This window comes from Hypoxylon trugodes (genome assembly GCF_022578975.1).
Source record: "Hypoxylon trugodes strain CBS 135444 unplaced genomic scaffold F4822scaffold_12, whole genome shotgun sequence".
In the NCBI taxonomy this organism is placed as follows: domain Eukaryota; kingdom Fungi; phylum Ascomycota; class Sordariomycetes; order Xylariales; family Hypoxylaceae; genus Hypoxylon; species Hypoxylon trugodes.
In genome coordinates, this window is record NW_026250027.1 from 756,972 (window position 1) to 780,656 (window position 23,685).

Here is a 23,685-nt window from a genome sequence, read left to right on the forward strand (position 1 = left end):
AATGTTACAGGGGGGCTGAGTTAGAATACCGCATCGTAAAATTCCATCTATGACAATTGCATGTAGAGTAAGGTGAGCAAATTAGAAGGGGAAAAAAATTTCCTTGTTCCTGGTGGTGACTAAGTAACACGAGGTTGTTCCCGTGCCCATTCGCATTTCTTCCCGTGTCATTCGGCAGGCAGTCGATGCCGTGATTCCCGCCAATGCCGAGGCGACAAGTGGGTTAGCGGGCGCGCGACGGAATAGGGTAGGGTATGTATTTTCGAGCATTGAACTAATATTCTACCTACTTTAAAGTAGGTAAGCAAAACGAGGCGCAGTACCGTGAGCCATATAGTATGTAATGCCAGTTCTTCCTTCATTTACAAGACCTCAACCCAAGCCAAGGTAGGTCATCAAATCGAACACGAGGCGGTAAGGGCTTTGTGCATTAGAATCACATACCTAGAAGTGGACATAATAATATTGTATATTATTTTTGCCCTTTTTAGCATTATAGGTACTCTAGCTGAGAGAGAGACGAGATGGATGGGACGATGGCAACATGATGTTGCAATTTCCAACCTGTCAGGTTATTCTACCGTACCGCATTAGGATTCTCTTACTTAATTGATGGGACTCAGCCTTATAGCAAGCCATACACGGACGAGTCTACGAGCCCTATGCAGTGGACATGAATCTAATGGACGGGACTCGGGATTGGGCACCTACATCTAACTACGTAGGGAAAAGGGTAGAAGGGTTCGCGAAAAAAAGACGCTCTTCCTTCCCCGGGTTCCGGGCCGATGTAACCTCACCCCTCATCAATCTTAATGCCCGCCAAGTTCTAGGCTGGCCTATCCCCTCTCGCTACTAATGCTAGCTCTGCCGAAGATAGCTGTCCAATGCCATCATAACGCGTGCGGGCGTGGGCATGGGGAAGTCGGTGAAAGTGGGCTGGTCAGCCTCAGCTCGCGTCTACTAACCTAGAATGTTCGAATCCTTCCTTACGAGCTTGTTCGTGATATCCCCTCTTTTAGGCATACGCGTTGTTGAAAGAAATCAAGGAAAAGGAAATGAAATAAAAAAAAACCGAACATAAGTTTCGTTACTCCGTCTGACTCAGCCACAAATAGATGTGTCTTAGGCGGAGTAGCTTCATTGAGGGGAATAGCTCCCATGTCTTAGATCGAGTTTTGTACACTTCGATATATGACATGCGGGGGACCTCGTATTTACTTTACCTGACCATTCATTTATTCCGCCGAAAGTCCTATAAGTCTGGCGCTCTGAGGAGAATAGCTACGTTACCTTTGTCTTCGCCTCGTAATTATTGGTCGTTCGCAAGAACACCTGAAGATATTACGATAGGTCGTCCTATGGAGCGTGAGCAGACTCTTCATGCTCGTTCGTCGTAAGGTTCGCCCTGAATTCGATGCAGCTCTATGTAAAATAGATTTATTAGCACTTAAGGATAGACCCGGGGGGTACTCATAGTCTCGTTTATTCATCTAGCAAAAACGACTGTGTAGGTCTAAGCTCAATGTGTAGCTATGCCAGACTCAATGCTCTAAAAGCGACAGTAGTAATGATCGAAATGACAAGCAAGCCTCCGGGGCTGACTTGCAGCAATACATGCTTTTGATTTACCACCTTCTATCCGTCCATTTACATTCCACCGAGCGCCATCCCTATCGTATATGCCGGATGTCAGCGTAACTGTACCGAAGCCGAGAGCTTATGCTAGTAATCTGAGAACATTATCCAAGTGACTAGTTTCCGTCTGCTCTCGAGCCTTGTCCTGAAAAGCTAGGTTGACTAATTCGCGTTTCTTGGCTTGAACATCAAGAACGCGCTCTTCAACAGTGCCGTCCATGACTAATTTCCAAACTGTTGTCTCGCGTGTTTGACCGAGGCGGTGTACTCGGTCAATGGCTTGATCTTCGATGGCTGGTGCCCACCCTATTTCAAAGTTAGCAAAATAAACCACAATACAGCAGCATATATACCTAGGTAGTCAACTTACAAGAATCTACAAGGATGACTGTGTCAGCAGCAACCAGATTCAGACCGACATCACTTGCTCCCAATTTGGCGAGCATAATACGAGTGTCAGGATCGTTAGTCAAAGCGTCGATTGATTCATCACGCCGAGCTATTGTCATTGAACCCTCAAGACGACAATATTTATAACTCATCTCGTCCAGTAACTTCGCAATGACGTTTAGGAAAGATGTCCATTGAGAGAAGACAACAACCTTGGACTTTGGGTCCTTCAGCTTTGCCTTCAAAATCTTCTCCAGAGCTTCGGTTTTTGAGCTTTGTGTGTCCCCATTAAATTTGTGATTGACATCCGAAGATTCAAGCTCCATGATGCTGTCCACATTCAACGGGTGGCGGCACATCGGACATTTCTTAGCTCCTTCAAGTGCCCTCGTAATACAAGGCTTCCCAAAACGATGTTTGCAGGTCGTGATCACAGGGATATGGATGCTGATCGAATCCATACAGATTGGGCACTCTTCTCCCTCCTCGCTGGCGGTTAGGAGGGCCTCTTGTAAAATTTTACGGTTTTCCGGACTGAAGTCAACAACATCCTCGCCGTCAAGAGGTCTCAAGACGTCTTTCACTCGGCCTCCGCACAATGTCCAATGGCAGCATCTGAGATCCAACGGTCAGTCCATTTTCACTGTTATGGCACACCCGGGACAGTAAGCACTTACAATTGTCTGAGACGTAAAAGCTTCTCCAGAACGCTAACGAATCTTATCTGGGGGCCTTGACCACTTCGACTGCGCCGATATGCGCCCAATAATTCGGCGGTTTCGGTACTGGTATGTCATCGTCAACAACCAATCAACGAAGGCACGTTATTTTCTAATACTTACAACAGAGCATCGTATCTAATTTTTTCTCCCCCCCTGAACTTGATACGATGGATATATTCCGTTTTAGTAGGCAGTTTCAAATCAACGAAGCTCATATCCTTTCTTCGACGAAGACAGAGGTCCCGCGTTAGGGACTGGAATAGTTGCGAAGCTAAGGCATAATCGTTGTTGTTTGCACCCGCTACACCATTCGACAATGGTTTGTCGATGAGTCGCAAAAATATTGCGGGTTCCTCAATACCACCAGTAATTCTGAGGAACTTCAACACTGATAGGAAATCCTTTGTTGAATTGACGCTAAGAACATAGTAAGCCAAAAATATGGAAGGTATTAACCAGAAAAATGAGTGGAACTTACATTGGTGTGCCGGTCAACATCCAGCGAGACTTCGCTTGTAGCTGATACGCAGCTAGAGCTCTACGGCTTGTGGAGTTCCTGATGGCATGGGCTTCATCCAAGACAACCCGGCGCCACTGTACTGAGAACAGCGGTCCGCCAGGAGCATCAATGCGTACTTTGTCGTAGGTAGTAATGACGATGTCATGGTTTAACAATTCGCTCTTCTTTGCAAGAGCCTTATGGTATCTGAAAACGCGGGGTCTTTGGTTCTCCTTTACGTGTCGCTCGATCTGCTGTTCCCAATTGCTCATGACGCCGACTGGGGCAACGATTAAAGTAGGACCCTCATTAAAGCCGGTTGACATGATCAAACTGGTAACCTGGAGTGTCTTTCCTAGACCCATGTCATCAGCAAGCACACCGCCCGAAATAAATTGGGGTTGTGTCTTCGTGATATGATTAGAGACGATGTTGAAAAAATTGCCATGATTATTGCGCTTCCACAACTGAACAGCTTCTTTTGATCCGGGAGCCGGGGGACGGGGGTTCTCTTGGCTGGTCATCCAAGCCAATCCCTATAATTGATACTATGATTAGCGATTTCACCATTTAAGACTAGATTGAATCATCTTACCTGGAGTTGATGCGGTAGCATCGTCGACTGGATACTCTCGGGTTGGTGCGCCTTTGGAAGCTTGGACAAGGAGTCCTCGTCCATCGCAAATGCATCGGCGGAACTAAGGTCACCTCTTAAGCGAGTAACTTCACTACCGGCCAGCGGGTTTTCGGCCAGCTCTAGTTGTCCCGTCTCTTCAGCGCCAAAGCCGATAGAGGTCGTCTGGCTATTCAGACGCATTGTAGCGTTTCTTTCGGCTTCTGCTTGTTGCCTAGTAGTCTTGAGCTCTGTAGCCTTCAGAATCTTATCGGCCTTCAGCTTAACCTCCAACTCGAGGCGAGTCGATGGGTCACTAGTACCATACAAGAACAAGCGAATGGGGCAATCAAAGGTATCCTTGTGGCCTGTGAGAACACCTTCTAGGGTTATCTCGCCTCTGTCGATGTAGGGCGCAAGCTTGAGAGCGACCTTGGCAGGGAGATGACCGATTTGGACCCGCATGACGTTATCTACGCGAATGGCATTGGGGTCGTAAGGGTTGTGAGGATCGCGACGGCAAAGAATCTTTTCGCCGGGGTTGACAACTCCGTTGTAGTATTGAACGCCTACAATTTTTTTGTCCATGGTTCCGTAAAGTTCGGATGATGAGAGGGGGTCATCAGTGGCTTGAGTGGCGTCCGGAGCATCATCATCGATGTACTCTTCCACACTCCGAGTATGCAGGTTAGAGAAGCCCAGAGAAGACGGAGGAGCTTGCTGATAGACGTAATAGGGTTGGGGATTACGAGATCCAGAGGCGTATCCTTGTGAGCTTGGGGAGGCTCTGCTGTTATTGCGGCTGGATTTGATACGAGGCTCTCCCTCTAAGTGTCCAGTAGAGCGACGCTTTGAAGGCGCCATCGCGTTTGTATATGAGCAATTGACCAGTATAATAAGAATTTGGTGTTTGTTCTAGAGAGATTTAGAGAAATTTCTTGAAAGAAGAGTAGACTCCTGCTCTGACTTTCAAGAATTGAGTTCTCTTTTATGTGAGAAGAACAGAAAAGCAAATAAATAAAATGTTGATCGAAGTTTCGAGTTGGACGCGCTCTGATGCCAATCGCGACTGCTAGCTGATGAAAATCGAAAACTGACAAGGTTCTTGTAACTAGAAAATGACGTGAGTGGCTTGCGGCTTCCCCTGCCAACAAATCAAGAATATTTCACCGTAAATGTGAAATAATCAAGTTGAATAATCGAAGTAGATGTTCTCATGAAGAGAATGGAGAGAGAGTTTGCTGGCTTAACAAACGGTCCATTTAGATTACCCGATTAGGTAGTCTTCACCTAACGTATCATTGACCTGACTAATTTGGATCAATCGGTTCCATGGCTGAGAGATGGGAGACGACTTTAATGCCTTTCCACAGGAATTTAGACCGCCAAGTTAGTGATGTTGTCTCAGCTCAAGCTGCAATGACCCGAGCTGTTGTATAGTTGACCAAGGCAATTAATAGCTTGAATTGTAAAATAATGTTCGCAGAATAGGTATATCCGAATGGCTCAAGAAGACTAAAAGAGCTTGTGGATAATATTTTCAAGGTTGTGTTGTTTGATTGATTTACAATGCCAGCACGACAGAGCGAGTGCCGCGAGGAGCGGATAAGGGACCTAAATTATGCACCAAAAAAGAAAAAAGTGCAAGTATCCGCTCACAGTAGCCGTCACAGTTCAAAGACGGTAGGGAAAAGTGGGGATCTCGTCATCGAGTGCCGACGAATGAGGAAAGACGACGATGGTGCAATCCGAGCTAGGCCAAATCAACGGGATAGAAGAAAGCTAATATTGCGAAACGAGCCGCAACAGCACGACTTCTCTTCTTTTTTCCTACTTCAATTTCAAATTGTCTCACTAATACCGAGAATACAGGAAGCACAAGTTAATTCATTCTCATTGATCATCGCTATCAACCCGGAGCCTGAACAGCTCGTCGCTAAGTTCATATGAAGTCATACAGATATCCGAGTCTTATCACTACTTCCCACCCGCCATTACTGTCAAGTTGACAAAAAATACATTCCAAATTTATTCAATCATGGTGATGAGACGCTACCCAAAACTCCTCATAACCCATACCGTCATCCCGACACCCTTAACAGTTGTCCTTGGCTCTATAGCCGTTTTCCATATGCCGAATAGTGGCTACTCTTGACCAGTTTCTTTTCTCCTGTCTCATCGTTGAAGGTATGGCAACCATACTTAGCTACGTTCGGCGGGGTGTAGACTGGAGATATTAGCCAAGTGGCATAGATTGTTTTATAATCGAAAATACTTACGATGGAGAGAGACGGCATAGTCGCTACCTTGATTGGACATTCGATGAAGGCCAAGGTTGTCTGCCATATAGACGACGGCATTCTCCTTACGATGATTTTCCGAAATGACTTGCATTGGTTGCTTGTCGTCGTCGTTAGGGAAGTTGTATCGAGTTTCGGTGAGGGTTCCGCGGAGGATTTTCATCAGGCAATGAGCATTACCGTGGTCGTGGATCGGGCTACCTTTCCCAGGCGTCCAGACGAGTACCAGCTATATTGACGAGTTAAGTCAGTACAATTTGTGCTCTATACTCAAGGGGGTAAATTGCTAGAGGATGGCGCTACGACTTACCAGGTTCGCTTTGCCATTCCCCTCGTCGACGAGGTTTCTGGTATACGCCATTGATGAATCTTCCCACGCATATTTGGACCATTCCGTCTCGTCGGATGCATATTGTTCCATTTTATGTATCAGGTCTAGTACTTCTACATCTTCGGACGTCAATCCCGAGGACGAGCCTAGGACACCCTTGATGTCTTTCTCAAGTTGCTCGAAGCGATTCATTTCGACGATTGGGTCTGAGGTTCCCAGGGTATTCATTATCTTTAATGATGTTGGATATAGGAGATGACTTGTCGTCGTTGGTTGGTAGAATGGCTTTAGGTCGGTGAGGTCTATCGTGTGGTGGAGCTATATAAGAAAAGGGAGGGCAATGGCGGAGTTTAGCACTTGTCTACAATGTTGGCAACCTTTACGTTCTGCGACTCCGCTTTTCTGCAAAGACAAGCGAACACCTTCCAGTATGCAGCCGATTTCCGGCGGCAGAGTCACTTGCAGTTTCCATTATCATCGACAAACGTGGGAATATGGAAGGACAGGGTCGGCGATAACTAACACAATCCCTTGTGATTGGTTAAAGTTAGTTCCATCAAGGGCACTGGTACGTAATGGTGGTCTGTTCTTTCTTTCACTCTAACGATTTATCGGACTCGTGACACACTCGGTTCTACGAGTTGTCTCCAAAAGGATATTGTGAAAAGAGAACCCCTTTGAAACGAGGACCAACAGCAAAGATATTTCATATCATTTCGAAAAACTGCTAGAGGAATAATAGCATCTTCGACATGTTCTGTTTGCTACAGTTGGGGAATACCAAAGAAAGGGGTTCAAAAAAAGCCGGGTTCAACCGAAAAATGATAACCCATCTATCGCAGCCCCACCCCAAGGTGAAGTACCTCATCCTCGCTAAAGGCTTATCTGGTTCTCCGTTTCTCGCCTGATCACCATTCATCCTGCTCTTTTTAATGGAAAAATGACACGACGCAACATCTGATTATACGAAGAATCTTCAGAACCCCACAGATTACAGCAACCTTGATGATCAAGATATTAAGGCATTTTGTGTCCTTTATGACCTTGGAGTTTTCGGTGAATTCGAGACGCATATCGAGGCTTATCTCCCATATCAACTAAAAAGGCCAGATAGTTAAATCCATGGTACGCGTTCTTGGCGCCCTAGTCGAGCAACTAATCCCAAGGTGAATTCGGTACACACCGTATGCATCCCAATTCACACCGGCTTTTTGAAGGGTTGGCTTTTAAATACGAACACCACATGCCAGGGACCGTTTCTGGCATATGTTTTGCAACCTTCTCGCATATCCGAAATCCCCGCCCTGGAGGGATAAGGCTGCTTCTCTCCGCAATTCGTCATTCACTACACAGTGAACCATTAATCCGGGACGCTATGCCTCTAAAATTCAACGCAGGTGTCACTCCGTTATTGTTACTCTAGAAACGTTTGCTAGGTATTGAAGCGAGAAACAAGGTAGGATGATCAACGATGAGCTCTCCCGAGCAAGTAACCATAGTAATGAAATTAGCACCTAGGACTTCTTCGTTAATACAAACATTTATTCTTCTCCACAAATCTCTCCCGTAACCTCAAAGAACCAATTAAAGGTGCCATCGGACTTCGCAATGAAAATGCAAGGTATTGGACTCACTAAATAAATAAAAACGCCGGATATGTTAGGGAACGCTAATTACACATACCCCTACGATTGATTGTAAGTAAGTAATTTAGAATTATATTGCGGCTCACTTATATTTCAGTTTCTGACGCTTCAACAGGATAACGAGTCAGGATTGTCAACGTAGTGCTTGTGACTATGGAGTTTTTGATATAAGACATTTCTAGGCTTTAGACACCTCTCAAATACCAAGGTGCTAACTATAAGAATCATTCATTATCTTCAATTCAATTCCGAAAATGTTAACCCATGCGAACGTAGCCTCGCGATTATCGAAGTTGCTGGAATACTGGGTAGAGTCTTCGGGAGAGCACCTACAAATACTGATACAGCGCCCTGCCCCGCAGACCCGACAAATGGGAACTCTGTAGCCCGCCTGCCCGCCCAAATTGAGCATAATTCAAAGCTAAATGTCTGCTAGTGTTACACGCCCATAGTGTATTACGCCCTACGTCTATGGGTGCGCATATGCCGGACTAAATGCTCCTCTCACTGAAGAGCCTATCATTCCTCAATTGGCAAATTCGACGGGATTTGGTTAGGCCAAAGCTCAGCAAATAGTTGCTTAGAGACCTAGGTCATGCAAGTTTCCCAAATAGAATTCTAGAATATTTATAATTGGTTAATTCGTTCCTCACAGAGTTGAATATCCAATTCGAAACTAGAACGAACCCTTTAACCCTGACAAGAAAAAAAGGTGACAAGCCAACCTAGTCCTAGTTAACTAGGTATGCACCTGTACGCCTCGTGACAGCCACTAATCTCGATCGACGAGCGGCGGTCCAATGCGGCATTACGTCTCACCTTCGTAATTCGTATGTGTGCGAACACCAGCGTCATAGACTTTTTATTTCTTACCGTTTTGCTTAGACCTGATCTACCTGAGTTACCTAATCCCTACCACCAATCATAATACCATACCACGTTTTAAGGACCTGGGTATTTCTTCTGCAAAAGAAGTGATTCGTCAGCGGTGTCACAAACCATGGTGCGGGACCGAATCTCAGAGGTCCTTTTTCATTTTTCCCTTCCGTGTTTCATGCTGGCTTGCAGATGCAGGTTTATGAATTGGAAAGGGTTGAATCCTGATTGAATTGATAGGTACCGGCCAGACTCGGTGAAGAAGATGTGTGTATGAGCATGAATGAATGGATAGAATAGGAAAAGGGTTTATAATAGAAATATGTAGGAACGTGAAAAGAATAATCACATTCTGACCTCAGGTACTAGTACCTATTAACGTCACCAGTATCCACCTTGGACTGGGCTAGCTGAGCTTCCCCCGCAAAGTCATGCATACAAAGGATTGCCCCACCATCGTCATCATGGAAGCAAGGTCCAGGTCTACGGATTGTTTTATGTGTATGTATTCATGTACAGTTGGATGGTATGACAAACGGTTGATACGTTTATAAACGGCTGGGCCGCCTGCTTAGGTTCTACATAGTTCTATTTTGTATTTTACTTGATCTGATCTGGAACATTTCGGGATATTATTTTCGATAGGTGGTTAGACGATATATATCACGATACTTAGTTGTTAATCTCACTTGGATATAAGTGAACCACTATGGAACGAATTCATCATCGTAAGGCTGCGTCTCTGAACGGATGTATCGGGTGAAGGTGTGAAGGCATGCTAATGAGTGACTTTTATAGTTAACCCCTTTGCGAAACGCGATTCGCATAGCAAGAACACGGTGATTACCTGTATGTCGTACTGCCTCTATAACCTGCGTCCTTCGCCCTCTTCGCCGTTGGGCTACGAAATCGTTCGGGGATGATGCGGCCTAGGAATTGTGAACCGAGTACTGACTTGCCACAGACAAGGTCTTGACGACTATCACCTGGTTGCTATCGATCGTTGTCTCAGTATACTATACCTTCCATAAACCTCATGATGGAGTTTGGTTTCGCCGAAAGATTTGGGGCCAGAACGATGCCTATCTCACCGCGTTCCGGTTGAACCATATCATCGCCAGTATCTACTGGTAAGTACCAACCGGATTAGTGTACGATATCCTTTCTGACATATTCTATCCGAATAGGATCGTTCTTTTCGTTCTCCAAGGTGGATACATCGCCCATCTATTCTCCGGAAATGTGGAACGTGTGAACTCGGCGTGCTCGGTGGGAAGCCACTTTATCATCAACAACTTGTTCCACTTTGCCTTCGTTATGCTTTTTGTGCGTTCGTACTTCGGTTGGGCTGAGTTATTCATTATCCTCAACTTCATCAACCTATCTTCGCTATACTTCCGCCATCCCGGGTATGCTCGATTCATCCACGAACCCGTCGTAAGCGGACCGCTGGCATGGACTTTCGTCGCGATTTACTGGAACGGAGCCATCATGGTACCTCATCCAGACTCATTGGTTGCCCGTATCTTTGGTAACATTTTTATCTGGTCGATTTTGGTGTACGGGCTGTTCTTTATCATTGTCTATAAGGTTAGTTCTCCCTCAACCCCCCAAAGCCTCGCATTTGTCTCTAATTTTTCATAGGACTACACGATGGGTTTCAACCTCAGCGTCCTTTCCGCAGCTATCGGAGTCTCCCAGTTCTTCCGACAAGTTATCGCGTTTCAATGGATATTTGCTTTCATAATCATGGCCATTCTTCTCGTTGCCACTATCGTCGTTGCTGTACCTGTTGCGACTGGAAGGGATACCAAGATCGCTAGAGTGCAAGGCGATACCGAACGAGCTCCACTCCTTGGCGAGAACTAAGAATCCCGTAAAAATGCATTGATATCATAATCATAATCGGTGAGGGGATGTGACTAGGAGAGGTAATCTTAATTACTCTACTCATTCTGATGACGGGCGATGCCCAAATTACTATCATTCCAGGCGCCTCTTTTTTGAGATTGGATTGGTGCGACGGCGTTGTTTGGATACGGGGAGTGATTTATTGACAGGGCCCGAACCTACCTAGGTAGGTAATCGCCGAAAATGATTCGAAACTCTTAGTCCCTTGCATCATAAATAATTCATATGGTGTCGGTCAGTTCGATTAGTTCGGCACAGAAAATAGGCATTTAATATTTAGATTGAGACAATTGAGAAGATAATTGAAAGAATGAAGACATTCTTGAATTTTAAGCGGCTTTTGTTATTGCGATAACGATAAGAACGAGCAAGGTGTGCGCCTTCTGGGGCTTATGGTGTTCTGTTGGAGGTGCCCTACAACTTATTTTTTAGGTACCAAAAGGATGCCTAGATGATTTATATGAATGATTTAAGCGTTAACTCGTTCTCATCTAATCTATTTTTCATAATGCATCCTCTTAGATATCTTCCCCCATTCGGCATCGGTACCGACATTTGTAAAATTTCTAGAATATATCAAAACCTAGCTTCTCATAGAGCTATCCGGTTTGTTAAACGCATTCTTTCCCTTAAAGAGCGGCGCGATCCTAAGGCTGCTTCGCTCCTCAAATTTCTCGAACACCGAGAAAACAAGCTCATCCCACGAATAAATGAGGAAAAACAATTAGCAAATGCGGCCGAATTCATAGCAGGCAGGTTAGTGTAACAGTTGTCATATACCCCCTTCGAGACAAGCAGCTTATACTCGGTATATCATCAGGTTCGCGGCAAAAGAAGCTGTCATCAAAGCTTATAACCAACGAAAGATTTACTTTGAGGATATTACCATTACCTATGAGGCTCTATTACCCGGGTCGCGACTGAATATCATGGACAAGAGCCCACCCGTAGCTATTATCGATGGTGGTGCTATACATAAAACACAATACGCACGTCTTAGTATCAGCCACGACGGAGACTACGCCATCGCTACGTGTTTGGCGTCCTTACAAGAACCTCGATATTTACGACCGCCTCAATATAGACAGAGGCCCGGACCTTATATTTTTCGGTCTATCTTTAAGAAAGGGGAAAAACCATAGGCCTCGCTCGACACATTCTCATCCTAAGGTTCTGACAATACGGCAATTTATAAGGCATTCGTCACGATATAATATACCTATACCCAAGGCCATACCAATTCAAGTGCGTACCTAGGTATGAAATGCACTAAATGTATAATTCGATACATGGATACATTCATCAGCCTAATGAGAACTTAAAAAAGAAGCCGAACTTGAGTACTCCGCACCGTGTAGCATGAACTGATTGGAAAAACTCCGGCTTTCTCAATTAAAGTGAAGGCTTACAGATGTACCGATTTATACAGATGACGCAGCCAATCTTTTTACGTTTAGCATTTTTACGCATTCCCTCCTCCCTTACACCCCCCGAACAACCTAGCTTCCAAACGATGTCTTACACAGTGACTAGTGCCCCACTCGAGGAATGGAGGGGTCGGACTAGCGCATGACCACTGAGAATTAGTATTATAAAGCTAAATAAGAGTCGCAAATTTACCAAAATTCGTCGTAATTGACGAATGGAGAGTAATTCCTTTGTGTCCACAACAGAGCACACCATACTGTACACAGATATGACTGCTTGGCGCAATGGTAGCGCGCGGTCCTCCTATTATAGTCTAGTTAATTCTGGCTGTTATAGGCAGTGATAGACTGAGGTTGCGGGTTCGAGTCCCGTGGTGGTCGCTTTTTTGCTATTTACTTTTGTAGTAAGTAATAATTATTATTTCTTATTTTTATATGATCTATCATTTTACTTATTTGCGACGAATAGTTCCGGTTATATGACTGCAGGGTGCGACGAGTTTATGCTGCTTGTATTAAATGGGCAAATGCAGTTGATGTCTTGACGACCAGCCATTGTCAAATGGGATATTTTAAATTGCTTTATGCTACGTTTTATTATTGGTACAAGGTTGGTCGAATCATTAATGTCTTGCTACATTTGAAACTGAGAGAAGACTGTACTTTATTGGGATACACCTCTGGAGACATGCGATAGGTACTTCAATTGGAGATGATGGTTCGCTAATAACGTAGTAACACGCTAAAGTAATAGCACTGGAAGGTTAAGCTAATAAATAAGCTAGGCCTTAGGAGCCGCAAACAAGGTTCATCAATCTCAAATAAACTTCCCCAGCCGCATTCTTTCATCCACCTGTCCCAATTATCGCGTCGATTTCCATACATTTGATACCCGGTGCCCCGGTGCCCCGGTTTTCTGGAGTGGAATATAAACTTAAAAGAATTAGTCTAAAACTAAAATTGTTTTTTTTTTCTTGGAATCACCATGGCTACAGACGTGGATCTACCAAAACGTCAAATCACTCCCATCCCAGCACCTGTCCTCCCCATATCCGTCCCGCAAAAACGACCCCTCGAGGATGACTACGCGCCTCCCGTCTCTTCACCACTTAACCCTAATCCTGATATAAAACCTACTAAATCGCATGACGACGTTTCATCAACAACAATGGCGCGTGAGAAACCAGGTAGGAAACCGAAGGACGCGTCCAAGAAACGAGAATCCAAGGGAGGCGTAGGTGCCGACAGCTCTAGAGCTACACCCGACCCAAAGATCAAAGAGCTTCCCCCGAACGAGTCTTCGCCTTTGCGTTATAAGCTAGCACCTCCGAAGCCTTCTGATTTCGAAACCGCTCGAGGTCCCGTCTTTACTCCCCACCACGAAGTCACCGCTCCCGATGGTTCTACTATCCAATTCTACGAGACATCTGAACAGTGAGTCGCATTCAGGATATTATCCTGTTAATACCCACCACTAACTTATCGTATAGTGTCTACAATAAAAAGAGCTTTCACTACCTCCACTGCATAGCCGACCCTGCCTTCCCTTCCTCTTTCTACTACCGACAAACCGAACCCGAACCCTACGGCGCCCATATCAGCTTCGAAGATGCTGCTACTCATATGTATATGGACCAATCGGGTCGACACATAACCACAGATAAGGGATTCAGGTCCGCAAGAGCCAATGTTGCTATACGTCAAGGTCGATGGTACTGGGAATGCAAAATCACGAGAGGTACTGTTAAGGACAAATCCGATGGGAATGCCGAGTCGCATGGTCACGTACGCATGGGGTTTGCAAGACGAGAAGCTTCGTTAGACGCGCCGGTTGGATTTGACGCCTACAGCTACGGTATTCGAGATGTACAAGGTCAGAAGGTTCACATGTCGCGACCGAAGGACTTCTTCCCTCCCGGTGAAGAAATTAAGGAAGGAGACGTGATCGGACTCGAGATACAATTACCATCCGAGACCCTGCACCGAAAGGTCGTACAGGGTCAATACAACCCAGCCGTGGATCTACTAGTCGAGGAGGAGCCGGCCGCAACGGAAGCAGCTAATATCGTCCGAGACCGAATACCGATTCGATTTAAGCAGCATATATACCTCGAGAAGATCGACTACCACACAACAAAGGAGCTAGAGGATCTCATGAACCCATCTCCTGCAGGACCTTCGGGTACAATAGGTAGCAGACCCGCCGACCGACCCAATCCACACCATCAAGTCCCCGCCCTACGTACGCTCCCAAAGTCATGTATCCGCATCTATAAGAACGGTACATTAATGGGTACACCCTTCACCGACCTTCTGGCCTTCCTCCCGCCGGCTTCAAAGCCCCAGGCTCAAGTCGGCGCACGAGAGGGAATGGATGATGGTATGGCGGGGTACTACCCCGCGATCAGCGTATTCCGCGGTGGTGCCGCCGAAGTTAACTTCGGCCCAGAATTCTGGTATCCCCCTCCCGGCATCCTCGACGCCGACGGAGACGGGGATGTTGATATGGTAGACGTGGATACCGTGCACGTAGCATCGTCGGCATCGAAGAATAACCTGGATAAAGTCCGGTCGGTAGCCGAGCGATACGACGAGCAGGTAGTTGAAGATGTAGTCGCGGACGTAGTCGACGAGGTGGACTTCTGGATGCGGGATGGTGCACGAGTAATCGACCGTACCGGAGGTCGCGATGCGAAGGCTGAGACGACAGCTGGTATCGCCCCCGGTAGAGAGGAAATCAAGGAGCTCGTCCAGGACGACGATTAGAACCCGCCGCCCAAGAGACGACGACCCAGCTCTAAAGGTACTTGTGCTAGTGCTGTGAAGACACCTACTAGCATTCCCAGTACTAATAAAAGGCCCGCTACTGTTAGGCGTGCTTCTGCCGGTAAGGCGACGCCGAAAGTGATGTCGTCGCCTTCGCTTGCCGTGAGGGAGAGGGCTTTGACGAATAGGCGACTTTCTACGTTGAGGTCGAGAGCACCGAAGAAATGAGATGGTTTTACAAAGGCCGCTTTTACTTATTTGAGGGCACCTGAGAGGGCATGTTCGATTTACGCGCGAGAATGAGGGAAAGAGGAAAATAGAGTCGAGAAAAAGCTACGATGATATCCCACAAGATTCGATTTGACGGTGTGTTTCACAAACTTGGTCTTCATTGGGGGTGAAAATTTCGGCCTGCGCAAGGGTGGAACTACATAGTGGCATAATCTCAGAGATACCATGGACTTCTTGTGGAGTTAAGGCTTGTAAATGATAAATGCGATGTACTTTGCGATGTTTACTTTGGTATCTTCATGATATCTCTGAATGGAAATAAATAAGTCTGCACTCATTGGGATTTCCTGCTGTGGATGTTACTTGATTGCGATAAATCACTTGTGCATATAAATCTATGAGGTGGCAAGTCGTATAATTTTATACCATCATTATTTTTATATGCTCTCCTAAATCTAAAAACCACAGCTGGAAAACGAAATCCATTCTATCAATCAATTCCTCGCGTGTAACCCGGGTATCACCATTATTAGCCATTGTTATAATTATCCATCACGGTCGTACCTCAACAATATCGTTACCTCATAAGTGCCGTGGAAACGCCCCAAATAGCTATCGCAAGTCCTCACTCGGTTTCTTTTTCCTCTAACTTTTTTCTCTTATTGTTCATTCATCTCAATCTCCTTTCCGTATCATTCATTTCTTCCCCTCAGAAGCCTCAGGACCAGACACAGATACCGTCGGCTGCGACTTATTCTGTTCTGGAGCCTCAATGAGTTTTGTACTTCCATCAACCTCATCTTTCTTCCCTTTACCCTCATCGTCCACCTCTTCGATCTCGACCTCTACCACGGCCGCTCCATCCGCAGCTGCATCTGCGGCCTCCTTCTCTAACCTCGTCTCCCGGCCCCTCTTATAACAATACCACAAAGCGCTCAATAGCAAAAACACCGCCACGCTCCAAAGCATATTGGTGCCCATCATGGCCGCGGGCCAGCGTACCTTCAAAGCATTCACAATACCCTTAAGCAACCCCGCCACAGCACCCGGTTTCGTGACTAACTCCAGCAAATTCCCTGCGCTGAGCAATTTCTTCGTCGCTTCCTCGCCCGCCTCTAGACCCTGCGCCTCGGCCGCTACCGCTAGTAACTCAGGCGCCAATGACGACGTAAGTTTATCCGGAAGCTTGGCAACGAGCTTGCGTAACGAACGGGGTAGCTTCTCATATGACTTGGCCAGAGCGCCGTCTCGGTCCTCGATAAGGGACATCAGGTCCTGGTACGCGGTCGGTACACCATTGGCAAGATCCTTTAGAACTTGCGTGAAGCGTCGTAGTGTCTCAGCGGATTCGCGAGAAAGGGAGAAGGATTCTTTTCCTTTCTTGCCATCTTTGCCGTCCTTTTTGTCGGATTTACCGTCGTCTTCGGCGGATGCGACGAGGTCTAAGCCCGAGAGTACTTGCGCTAGTTCTTCCTCCTCCTTGCGGGCTTCATCGGAGTCAAGACCAGTCGAGGCGGAGGGGACGGAGAGGTGGTTTTTGTCTTGATCTTGGTTTTTTCCATCTTTATGGTGTTTGTGGTCGGGCTTGCGCTTAAGCGACATACCCCGCGAGAGGTTCGTCACGAAGGAGAAACGCTTTTGTTTGTCTTTGGTTTTGTCACTGTCGTGTTTGTCCTTGTCCTTGTCTTTACCTTTCTCTTTTTCCTTGCTTTTGCTATCGTCTTTCGTAGAAGAGGCTTCCGCTTTATTACTCTTAATCTCGTCCCTACTAGCGAAGCTAGATGCGTCACTATCGTCTAGCTCGATAACAGGAGTCTTAATGCGGGGTGGTAGAGGCGGTGGCGTCTCATCGTCGTCGTCGAAGTGGGTATCTGACGGAGATGTAAGTCGTTCGAGGAACTTTTCGTCCTCTTTATCGAGGATGGGCGTACCCTCAGCAGTCTCCAATACGATCTCAGGAGAGCTGCTAGACTCGGAATGGCTGACTTCGGCACTAGGTTTGGGAGCATCTTCTGTTACTTTATCCTTTCCGTTATTTTCCTTTTCCTTGCCTTTTTCATTTTGTTTGTCCTCCTTCTTTAATTTTTGCTTCTCTGCCTTTTCTTCTCGATGTTTCTTCACCTTCTTGTACGTGAAGAACTCCAACATATTGGTGATTGATTTTGTGTATTGGTGGGGTAGATGTGAAGATGAGTGTGGGTTTGGATATGAGAAAGAGGGAAGATAAAAAGGAATTGTCTCCAATTGTTGGAAAGTTAAGTCTAAAATAATCTGAAGTAGAGCCTGTTTTATCTTTATCGGTCGGATTCCAATTGATTGGTTATTATTTCAAGATGCGATTGCCATTGTTCCATCAGATGTCAGCAAGGGAAAACCTTACCTAGGTGGGTTGTACTACCTTGGTACGTCATTTGCACAGCCACATTTGGTTGTGGCGAGAGCTCCCCTATCATTTCGCCCCCTTTAGTACTATGAATTGTGAGGCCTCACAATATAAGAATTCTTTTAGAGGTAGTTGGATTATTCTTGGTGAATCCGGTTTTCACGATTAGAAGATTAATAAAGCATATATATAGATTAGTTTGGCTAATATCAGCCTAACACAACTCCTAGTGATTATACTATTTCCCTAGTGACAGACACTCCTCAAGTAAGCCGCGAGTACATATAGAAGAATCCCGAAGACAAAAGGTGTAGTCCGTATATGTAGTTCATTTTCAGGGGAACAAAGTCCCAAGGGTATCTGTGTCTAACTAATAATTCCCTTCCGTTGCTTTTCCGATCCCTTCTCATATCCCTTTTCCGGCCAGCAAATGGCAAACGTAGAAATCTAGTAAAGAAAAGCTTCGTAGTTCATAAATCAAGCGTGACTCCAGACCTAGACTTAACCTCATGATCAGATCACTCCTCTTCCTCGTCTTCATCCTCATCCTCCTCAACAATCCTCTCCGCAAGACTACTTCTCCCACCACCACTAGGCCTTCCACTCCGTCTGCGTCCGCGCTGGTAAGCCTCAGTCTCGGTAACAGCTCTCTCGCCCACAAAATGGCGTCCGGTCCACTCCTTCTCACAACGTGAACACTTCTTCTCCCTCTGCCCAGTATTCTCCCTCCTCATACGCCAAAACGTATCCGCGCAATGGTCATGTAATCGAACATTACAATCCCGCTCTGCGCATCTCTGTCCCGAAGTCACAATCTCGCGGCATGCCTCGCAGAACTTGATCCGTTGCCACTGTCCCGCATTATCTTCCTCATCCGCATCCGGGTCAGGCGGCTCATTATACGCATCAACAAGCCAAGACCGCAATTCCGCCAGCGCACGTGGGGCAAGGGAATAAAAACCAGCACGACTTCTCTCAACCCATCCCTCATCCACGAGCCCCTGCATAACGTGTTCAACCTCACTACTCTTAAGCCCCTTCAATCCGCCCACCATCTGCGTCTGCTGCCCCTCCTCACCATCTCCTCCCTCCCCATTTTCAGGGCTCTCAGTTTCTTCCTCGCGCGGCGCGCTGCGTAGTTTATTCGCCTGCATGAAATCCAGACACATGAGTTCCATACGCGGTGTATTGTATTTATCGAACATAGCATCAATAACCCGTCTCACAAACACGATCTCCTCGCCAGTTCTCAAGGTCGCAAGTCGCGTCAATGGATCCGAAGTCGTGTTCACCAAGCAGAAGATACGCTCCCCGCTACCTTGATGCGTGATACCGCGGATCTCCATATCGAAAGGGGAGAGTTTTTCCGAGGCAGCGGATACGTATGAGTTGAAGTCTTCGCGTGTGACTTGGGCCGGCTGGGTTACTTCTGGTTCTTCGTTATCGCTTTCTTCGTCGTCTTCGCGGCGGGAGACTCGGTTTCGACGGGATTCTTGGCGGTGTTGGTACTCGATCTTGTCATGTGCTGTAAATATAGCAGCGAGGATAGGTTGGGCTTGTGCGAATGTTAAGGTACCTCGAGCCAAAAAGGCTTGGAGGAATGCACGATTGCCATCGTCATAGTGGTTGGGGATGTCGTCGTCTTCCATCGTGAAATGAATCAACGAGGTAGGCTTTTCTAGTCTCTAATTTTCTTTTGGGACTTGGTAGAGGAAACAACCCCGTAAGTCAATATTTTTATGTCAAGCGAAAGAATTTCTTGCTAGTAGATGTGTCAGGAATAAAACACCGGTTGGATGAAACGAGTGAAAATGATGTAGTTGTGAATATTTCGGATAGGGACCCCGCGATTGAAGACGCGGTTTTTGTTACGCTGATACGCGTTAATTAGACCCCACTATTAGCCGCTATTATGTCGCTATTTCCGTTCCTTATAGGTACTCCTAAGGTACCCGGGAAGGTACCTAATTCAGGGACAGCGACGTCATTAGATAGATGATTAGGGCAGTATAGTGTATCATTCAGCGGAACGGTAGCAAGCAGTAAATAAAACACAGCAACGTTAAGGAATCAAAATATATTCCATCTCTTTCTACCACAGAGAACTTCTTTCAACAATGTTATAAATTCCGTCCTATATTACAAGATACCTAAATTTGAGAATATCTAACCCGGCAAAACCACAACGACCAGGGCAAAGACGAAACCGAACAAAGGATGCTTTTCGAATACAATACAGGCTATGAGGTACAATAAAAGGAGATAAGTCAAAGGTGCTTCGTCGTGGCGTCGTCATGTTAGTTGACATATGGGATTGGCTGTCATAGCCCCGTATGTATGTGTGAATGTAAGTTGTAATGCGATGGAATGTGTGATGTGTCTTGTAGTGGTATCCTCAACTCTCCAACTCTTCCTCCTTCTCTTCCCCTGCTCCTTGCTACTACCTTTCGGTTACTGGTACTTTCGTTGTCGGCCTGCCGTATCCGCTAGACTTTCCAGGCCCTTTCTTCCGCTCAACGACGGACTTTAAAACTTGTAATTTTTCTTCTGTCACCTTGATAGCCTCTTCGATTTCTCGCTCGCTCATACGTTCTTCTCGTAGTTTGTCTTCCACTGTTCGCGGCTCTAATACTCGCTTGCGTATAGGCATGGCCCCCTCGTTCATACGATGAAGGCCCACTCTATCCTCCAACCAATCCCACAAATCACTTTCTTCTCTTCTCCAAATCTCCTCGTAAGCAACAGCTCGCTCCGCATACTGCATCAAATCCAATTCTCGTCCGTATGGCGTGACTCTCGGTTGTCCATTAAAACCAAAACCGAACCATGTCGCTACCAATAATCCGACAAGCAGCCCATACACAACATTGCCGGTGAGAACAGGTTTGATAATATCCACGAGCGGGCCTAGAATGCCATGAACTGGCTCGAACACACCCCAGTCTTCGGACTTCGAAACCACCAAATCCGATGGACCACCTAAGCTTTCCTTAGAAACTTGGTGTAGCTTGCCCTTAACTCGCTTCTTCTTGCCTTTAATTGCTCCGCCATTAACTGCAACAGGGCGAGGGGCAGTAGAGACTGCTGCCTTCAAGCTGGCGAAGATATCCTTGCAGTATTGAGTCTGGCCTTCTTTGGCTCCCTTCTCAATCGGACCTACGAAAGTTAGTATCACCAACTATTAGAAGAAATCGTAGGAGACTTACTCTTTAGCCAGCTTTTACCCGTCCACTCTATAGTACACGTGATAGTAATGTGAGTCGCATTGTTCTCAGCCCAATATAAGCAATACTTCGTCTTCACGCTAAACACGTTCCCGCTAGGCACATCCGGATTTTGCGTTCCAACCGTCACATTTACGCTTTTCTCAAGATCTAGATTTTCTAGCGTCTCGCTGATTATGCACTTAGTCTGCTTGGGTCCTATCGAAGCATACAACGGCTTGATGTAGGTGAAGCTTCGGGTCTTGTTGTCCAGGGTCAGTCCTTTCTTGTCTTCCATCTGTAGGTCTGTGCATTTTTGTTCGACAGTTAACCACTTCGACATCCATGTAACAGAAGCCGGGCCAAATAACAGATTGTACACCTTGCCCAATGGAGCAGGAATTATATCATCGCCCGTAACGATATCAAAATGACTGTCCGCATCTCCGCAATCCGTCGGCGCATGTGCAGGTGGCCCGGGGAAATCGGCCGTACCGGACGCGGCAGGAGCAAAGTCGGTTTTCTCGACGCTACCATTGGTGGCAAGCGCACCAGAGACCTTTCTCATGCCAGCCTTTTCGCCGTCCGTATCAGCCGGGCTTCCATCAGCTGGCTGTGTTACCTCGGGAGCGTCGTCCTCCTCTTGATCTTCATCATATACGTCTTCTCCGTCTACACTCTCCTCATCCTCGGACGCCGTAGCGCTCCGGCTTCCGACTGCGACATCAGCATCTACCTTCTCAGTCTTATCACCACCCGTACCCTCTAAAGATACACCATTCAATGAGCTCTGGAGAGATGGGTGTCCAAGCTTCCAAATATTGACTATTAGGTCATAAGTAGAATCTCGGCTGGCAAAACTAGCAAACACATGTTTCGCGTGAAGAGTTGAGATCATAAGACCGTTTTTGAAGACTAAAGCGGTGCTCCTCTTTTCAACAGACACAATCTCATCAAAACTCATAACGAGATTTGTCACCCAACCGAAGATGTTACTGCTGAAGCATAAGTGTCCTTCCGAGACATAAAGTCTACCATGCAGGAGGATTTCTCGTTGTAGTGCACAACTATAATCCTCGATAAGATAGTCGTCATCAGGAACACTCTTGAAGGCGAGGTGGAAATCCCGATTGCGTTTCTTACTCGCGACAGCAAATCCCGTAAGTTTTGGAACGCTTCCAGCCGCCGAAGGGTGAGCAACAGAGGCATTAGCTGCTGCAATAGCTGCACCGATCGTCGTTCCCGTGTTTGCAGTTCCACCAGTACTACCACGTTTTCGTCTACGACCGAGGGCACTCCTAATGCTATTACTACGTTGAATTCCTGTTTTCTCGTCGTAAACGCTACCCGGGGGTGTTGTACTAGCTGTCTCGTAGATAGACCGCGCTCGATCGGAATGGCCGTCATCATTAGGAGATACGGCCGCAGTATCCGCAGGCGCTGACTCGGATCTTGTCCGAGATTCGGTCGCGATATCAGACAGTTTAGAGCCGTTCTGAGTGCTCGCAGCACTCCCAGGCTCTTGGATCCCTAGTTGGCTAAGGCTTAAGTCACCCATACCTAGAGTCCTAACAGCTGGCTCTTTATCACCCATTGTAGAGCCCTCCGATTGTTCGACGGATGGTTCAACTTCTACTTTATCGTCGTCACTCGGTTGCCCTTCTCTAGGAACGTTTGATTTTGGTTTATTCCCGCTCGGACCAGGATTGGTAGTTACGGCGCTACTGAAAGTATTGGCAGCGTTCTGTGCAGCAGATAGCATGCTAGAAAAAAAGCCACTCCCAGGAGTCGTGGGTACCGAAGTCTCGGGAGTTGGTGTTAGAGGAGCCAGTGTAATGTTTGAAAGTTTGCTCGGACCGATACTCGTGTTGGATGCTGATCTCGCTCTTCGGTGTGATATCATATTACCAGAGGGCGAAACAACCACATTTGGGTTGGAGCTCGTGCTGGCGGACGAGCTCTTTCGCGAACGGTGCGAATGAGTCGGTGTTGGTGGCGTATTTACGATGACGGGAGCTGGGGGTTCGGAAGGCGGAGGCGTACGAGGGCGAATACTAATAGGTGCAGGGCTTTTGGTTCGTTGCAATCGTCCCGAAGTCGTTAACTTGGTATCATTTGTGTCGGACTGGGAGTTCGTGCTAGAACCTGGGCGAGAGGCGGACCCGTTGGTTGACTTCTGGGTCAAGGTGTTTGCTGATTGATGATCGGCAAGGTCCGTCTGGCTACTGTTGGCGGTGTCCTGTACACCGCTCACATTCCTTTTACTCCTAAAAGCGTCTCTAAACCTGCCGGCGGGTGATTTCGAACGATTTGAGGAGTCGTGAGGTAGCTGTAACCCAGTCTTAGTAGGCAATAATTGACGAGCCGGCTCGTTAGAAAAGCTACTAGGAATGGAATAAGTCGCAGAACGTGAAAGATTATTTTGGTCGTCGGGACCCGAATTCAGGACCTCGGGCAGGTGGTCAGCCTGAATAATGGGCGACGATGTTGTCAACTGTCCAATCTGGGAAGGATGAGTTGAGGGAACGGTGGGCCGAGCCGAAGAACTGTTTGGCACGACAAGGTTAATAAAGCTGTTGCCTGTCAAATTAATGACCGTGCTCCCCTTGGATTATTTTACCACTGCAACGCCATGTGGACGCAAAGCCACAATTTTGGTGCTGTAATAAAACGGCGCAATAAGGGTTTCGGTATATGAGGATTAATAGGATAAGACGAAGAGGGCAAGAGGAAGAGAAACAGAAGTAGAGAC

General features: G+C 46.6%; 8 protein-coding genes and 1 non-coding gene across 9 annotated transcripts; 4 read left to right on the forward strand and 5 right to left on the reverse strand.

The window, feature by feature from the left end:
- Nucleotides 1–1,557: 1,557 nt before the first annotated feature.
- Nucleotides 1,558–4,993, reverse strand: F4822DRAFT_93301 (SNF2 family N-terminal domain-containing protein). The gene is made up of 6 exons (XM_051464180.1): nucleotides 3,842–4,993; nucleotides 3,226–3,782; nucleotides 2,868–3,164; nucleotides 2,703–2,810; nucleotides 2,006–2,640; nucleotides 1,558–1,941 (listed from the first exon to the last, which is right to left on the reverse strand). The coding sequence occupies exons 1-6, from the start codon at nucleotides 4,721–4,723 to the stop codon at nucleotides 1,718–1,720; spliced, it is 2,703 nt and encodes a 900-aa protein (XP_051308894.1). The 5' UTR covers nucleotides 4,724–4,993; the 3' UTR covers nucleotides 1,558–1,717.
- A 980-nt stretch (nucleotides 4,994–5,973) lies between these two features.
- On the reverse strand, nucleotides 5,974–6,682 carry F4822DRAFT_439119 (cysteine dioxygenase type I; the record flags this gene model as incomplete). The annotated part of the gene is made up of 3 exons (XM_051462597.1): nucleotides 5,974–6,086; nucleotides 6,139–6,388; nucleotides 6,470–6,682. 3 exons carry the CDS (start codon nucleotides 6,680–6,682, stop codon nucleotides 5,974–5,976), a joined length of 576 nt encoding a protein of 191 aa, XP_051308895.1.
- A 3,039-nt stretch (nucleotides 6,683–9,721) lies between these two features.
- Nucleotides 9,722–10,881, forward strand: F4822DRAFT_435053 (DUF1774-domain-containing protein; the record flags this gene model as incomplete). The annotated part of the gene is made up of 5 exons (XM_051462117.1): nucleotides 9,722–9,740; nucleotides 9,811–9,861; nucleotides 9,977–10,142; nucleotides 10,200–10,602; nucleotides 10,657–10,881. 5 exons carry the CDS (start codon nucleotides 9,722–9,724, stop codon nucleotides 10,879–10,881), a joined length of 864 nt encoding a protein of 287 aa, XP_051308896.1.
- A 247-nt stretch (nucleotides 10,882–11,128) lies between these two features.
- Nucleotides 11,129–12,200, forward strand: F4822DRAFT_93374 (uncharacterized protein). The gene is made up of 2 exons (XM_051464181.1): nucleotides 11,129–11,679; nucleotides 11,744–12,200. Exons 1-2 carry the CDS (start codon nucleotides 11,375–11,377, stop codon nucleotides 12,063–12,065), a joined length of 627 nt encoding a protein of 208 aa, XP_051308897.1. The 5' UTR covers nucleotides 11,129–11,374; the 3' UTR covers nucleotides 12,066–12,200.
- A 421-nt stretch (nucleotides 12,201–12,621) lies between these two features.
- Nucleotides 12,622–12,731, forward strand: F4822DRAFT_t125. Its single transcript has one exon. It is a non-coding gene; the product is annotated as a tRNA-Arg (tRNA).
- A 426-nt stretch (nucleotides 12,732–13,157) lies between these two features.
- Nucleotides 13,158–15,260, forward strand: F4822DRAFT_93376 (uncharacterized protein). Its single transcript, XM_051464182.1, has 2 exons — nucleotides 13,158–13,784; nucleotides 13,841–15,260. Exons 1-2 carry the CDS (start codon nucleotides 13,336–13,338, stop codon nucleotides 15,114–15,116), a joined length of 1,725 nt encoding a protein of 574 aa, XP_051308898.1. The 5' UTR covers nucleotides 13,158–13,335; the 3' UTR covers nucleotides 15,117–15,260.
- Nucleotides 15,261–15,755: 495 nt separating this feature from the next.
- Nucleotides 15,756–17,684, reverse strand: F4822DRAFT_422235 (uncharacterized protein). The gene has a single exon (XM_051459870.1). It carries the CDS (start codon nucleotides 17,493–17,495, stop codon nucleotides 16,044–16,046), a length of 1,452 nt encoding a protein of 483 aa, XP_051308899.1. The 5' UTR covers nucleotides 17,496–17,684; the 3' UTR covers nucleotides 15,756–16,043.
- A 227-nt stretch (nucleotides 17,685–17,911) lies between these two features.
- F4822DRAFT_422236 (Nse1 non-SMC component of SMC5-6 complex-domain-containing protein) lies at nucleotides 17,912–19,553 on the reverse strand. Its single transcript, XM_051459871.1, has one exon. It carries the CDS (start codon nucleotides 19,377–19,379, stop codon nucleotides 18,249–18,251), a length of 1,131 nt encoding a protein of 376 aa, XP_051308900.1. The 5' UTR covers nucleotides 19,380–19,553; the 3' UTR covers nucleotides 17,912–18,248.
- Nucleotides 19,554–19,949: 396 nt separating this feature from the next.
- F4822DRAFT_93440 (uncharacterized protein) lies at nucleotides 19,950–23,555 on the reverse strand. Its single transcript, XM_051464183.1, has 2 exons — nucleotides 20,937–23,555; nucleotides 19,950–20,886 (listed from the first exon to the last, which is right to left on the reverse strand). The coding sequence occupies exons 1-2, from the start codon at nucleotides 22,834–22,836 to the stop codon at nucleotides 20,171–20,173; spliced, it is 2,616 nt and encodes an 871-aa protein (XP_051308901.1). The 5' UTR covers nucleotides 22,837–23,555; the 3' UTR covers nucleotides 19,950–20,170.
- Nucleotides 23,556–23,685: the final 130 nt, after the last annotated feature.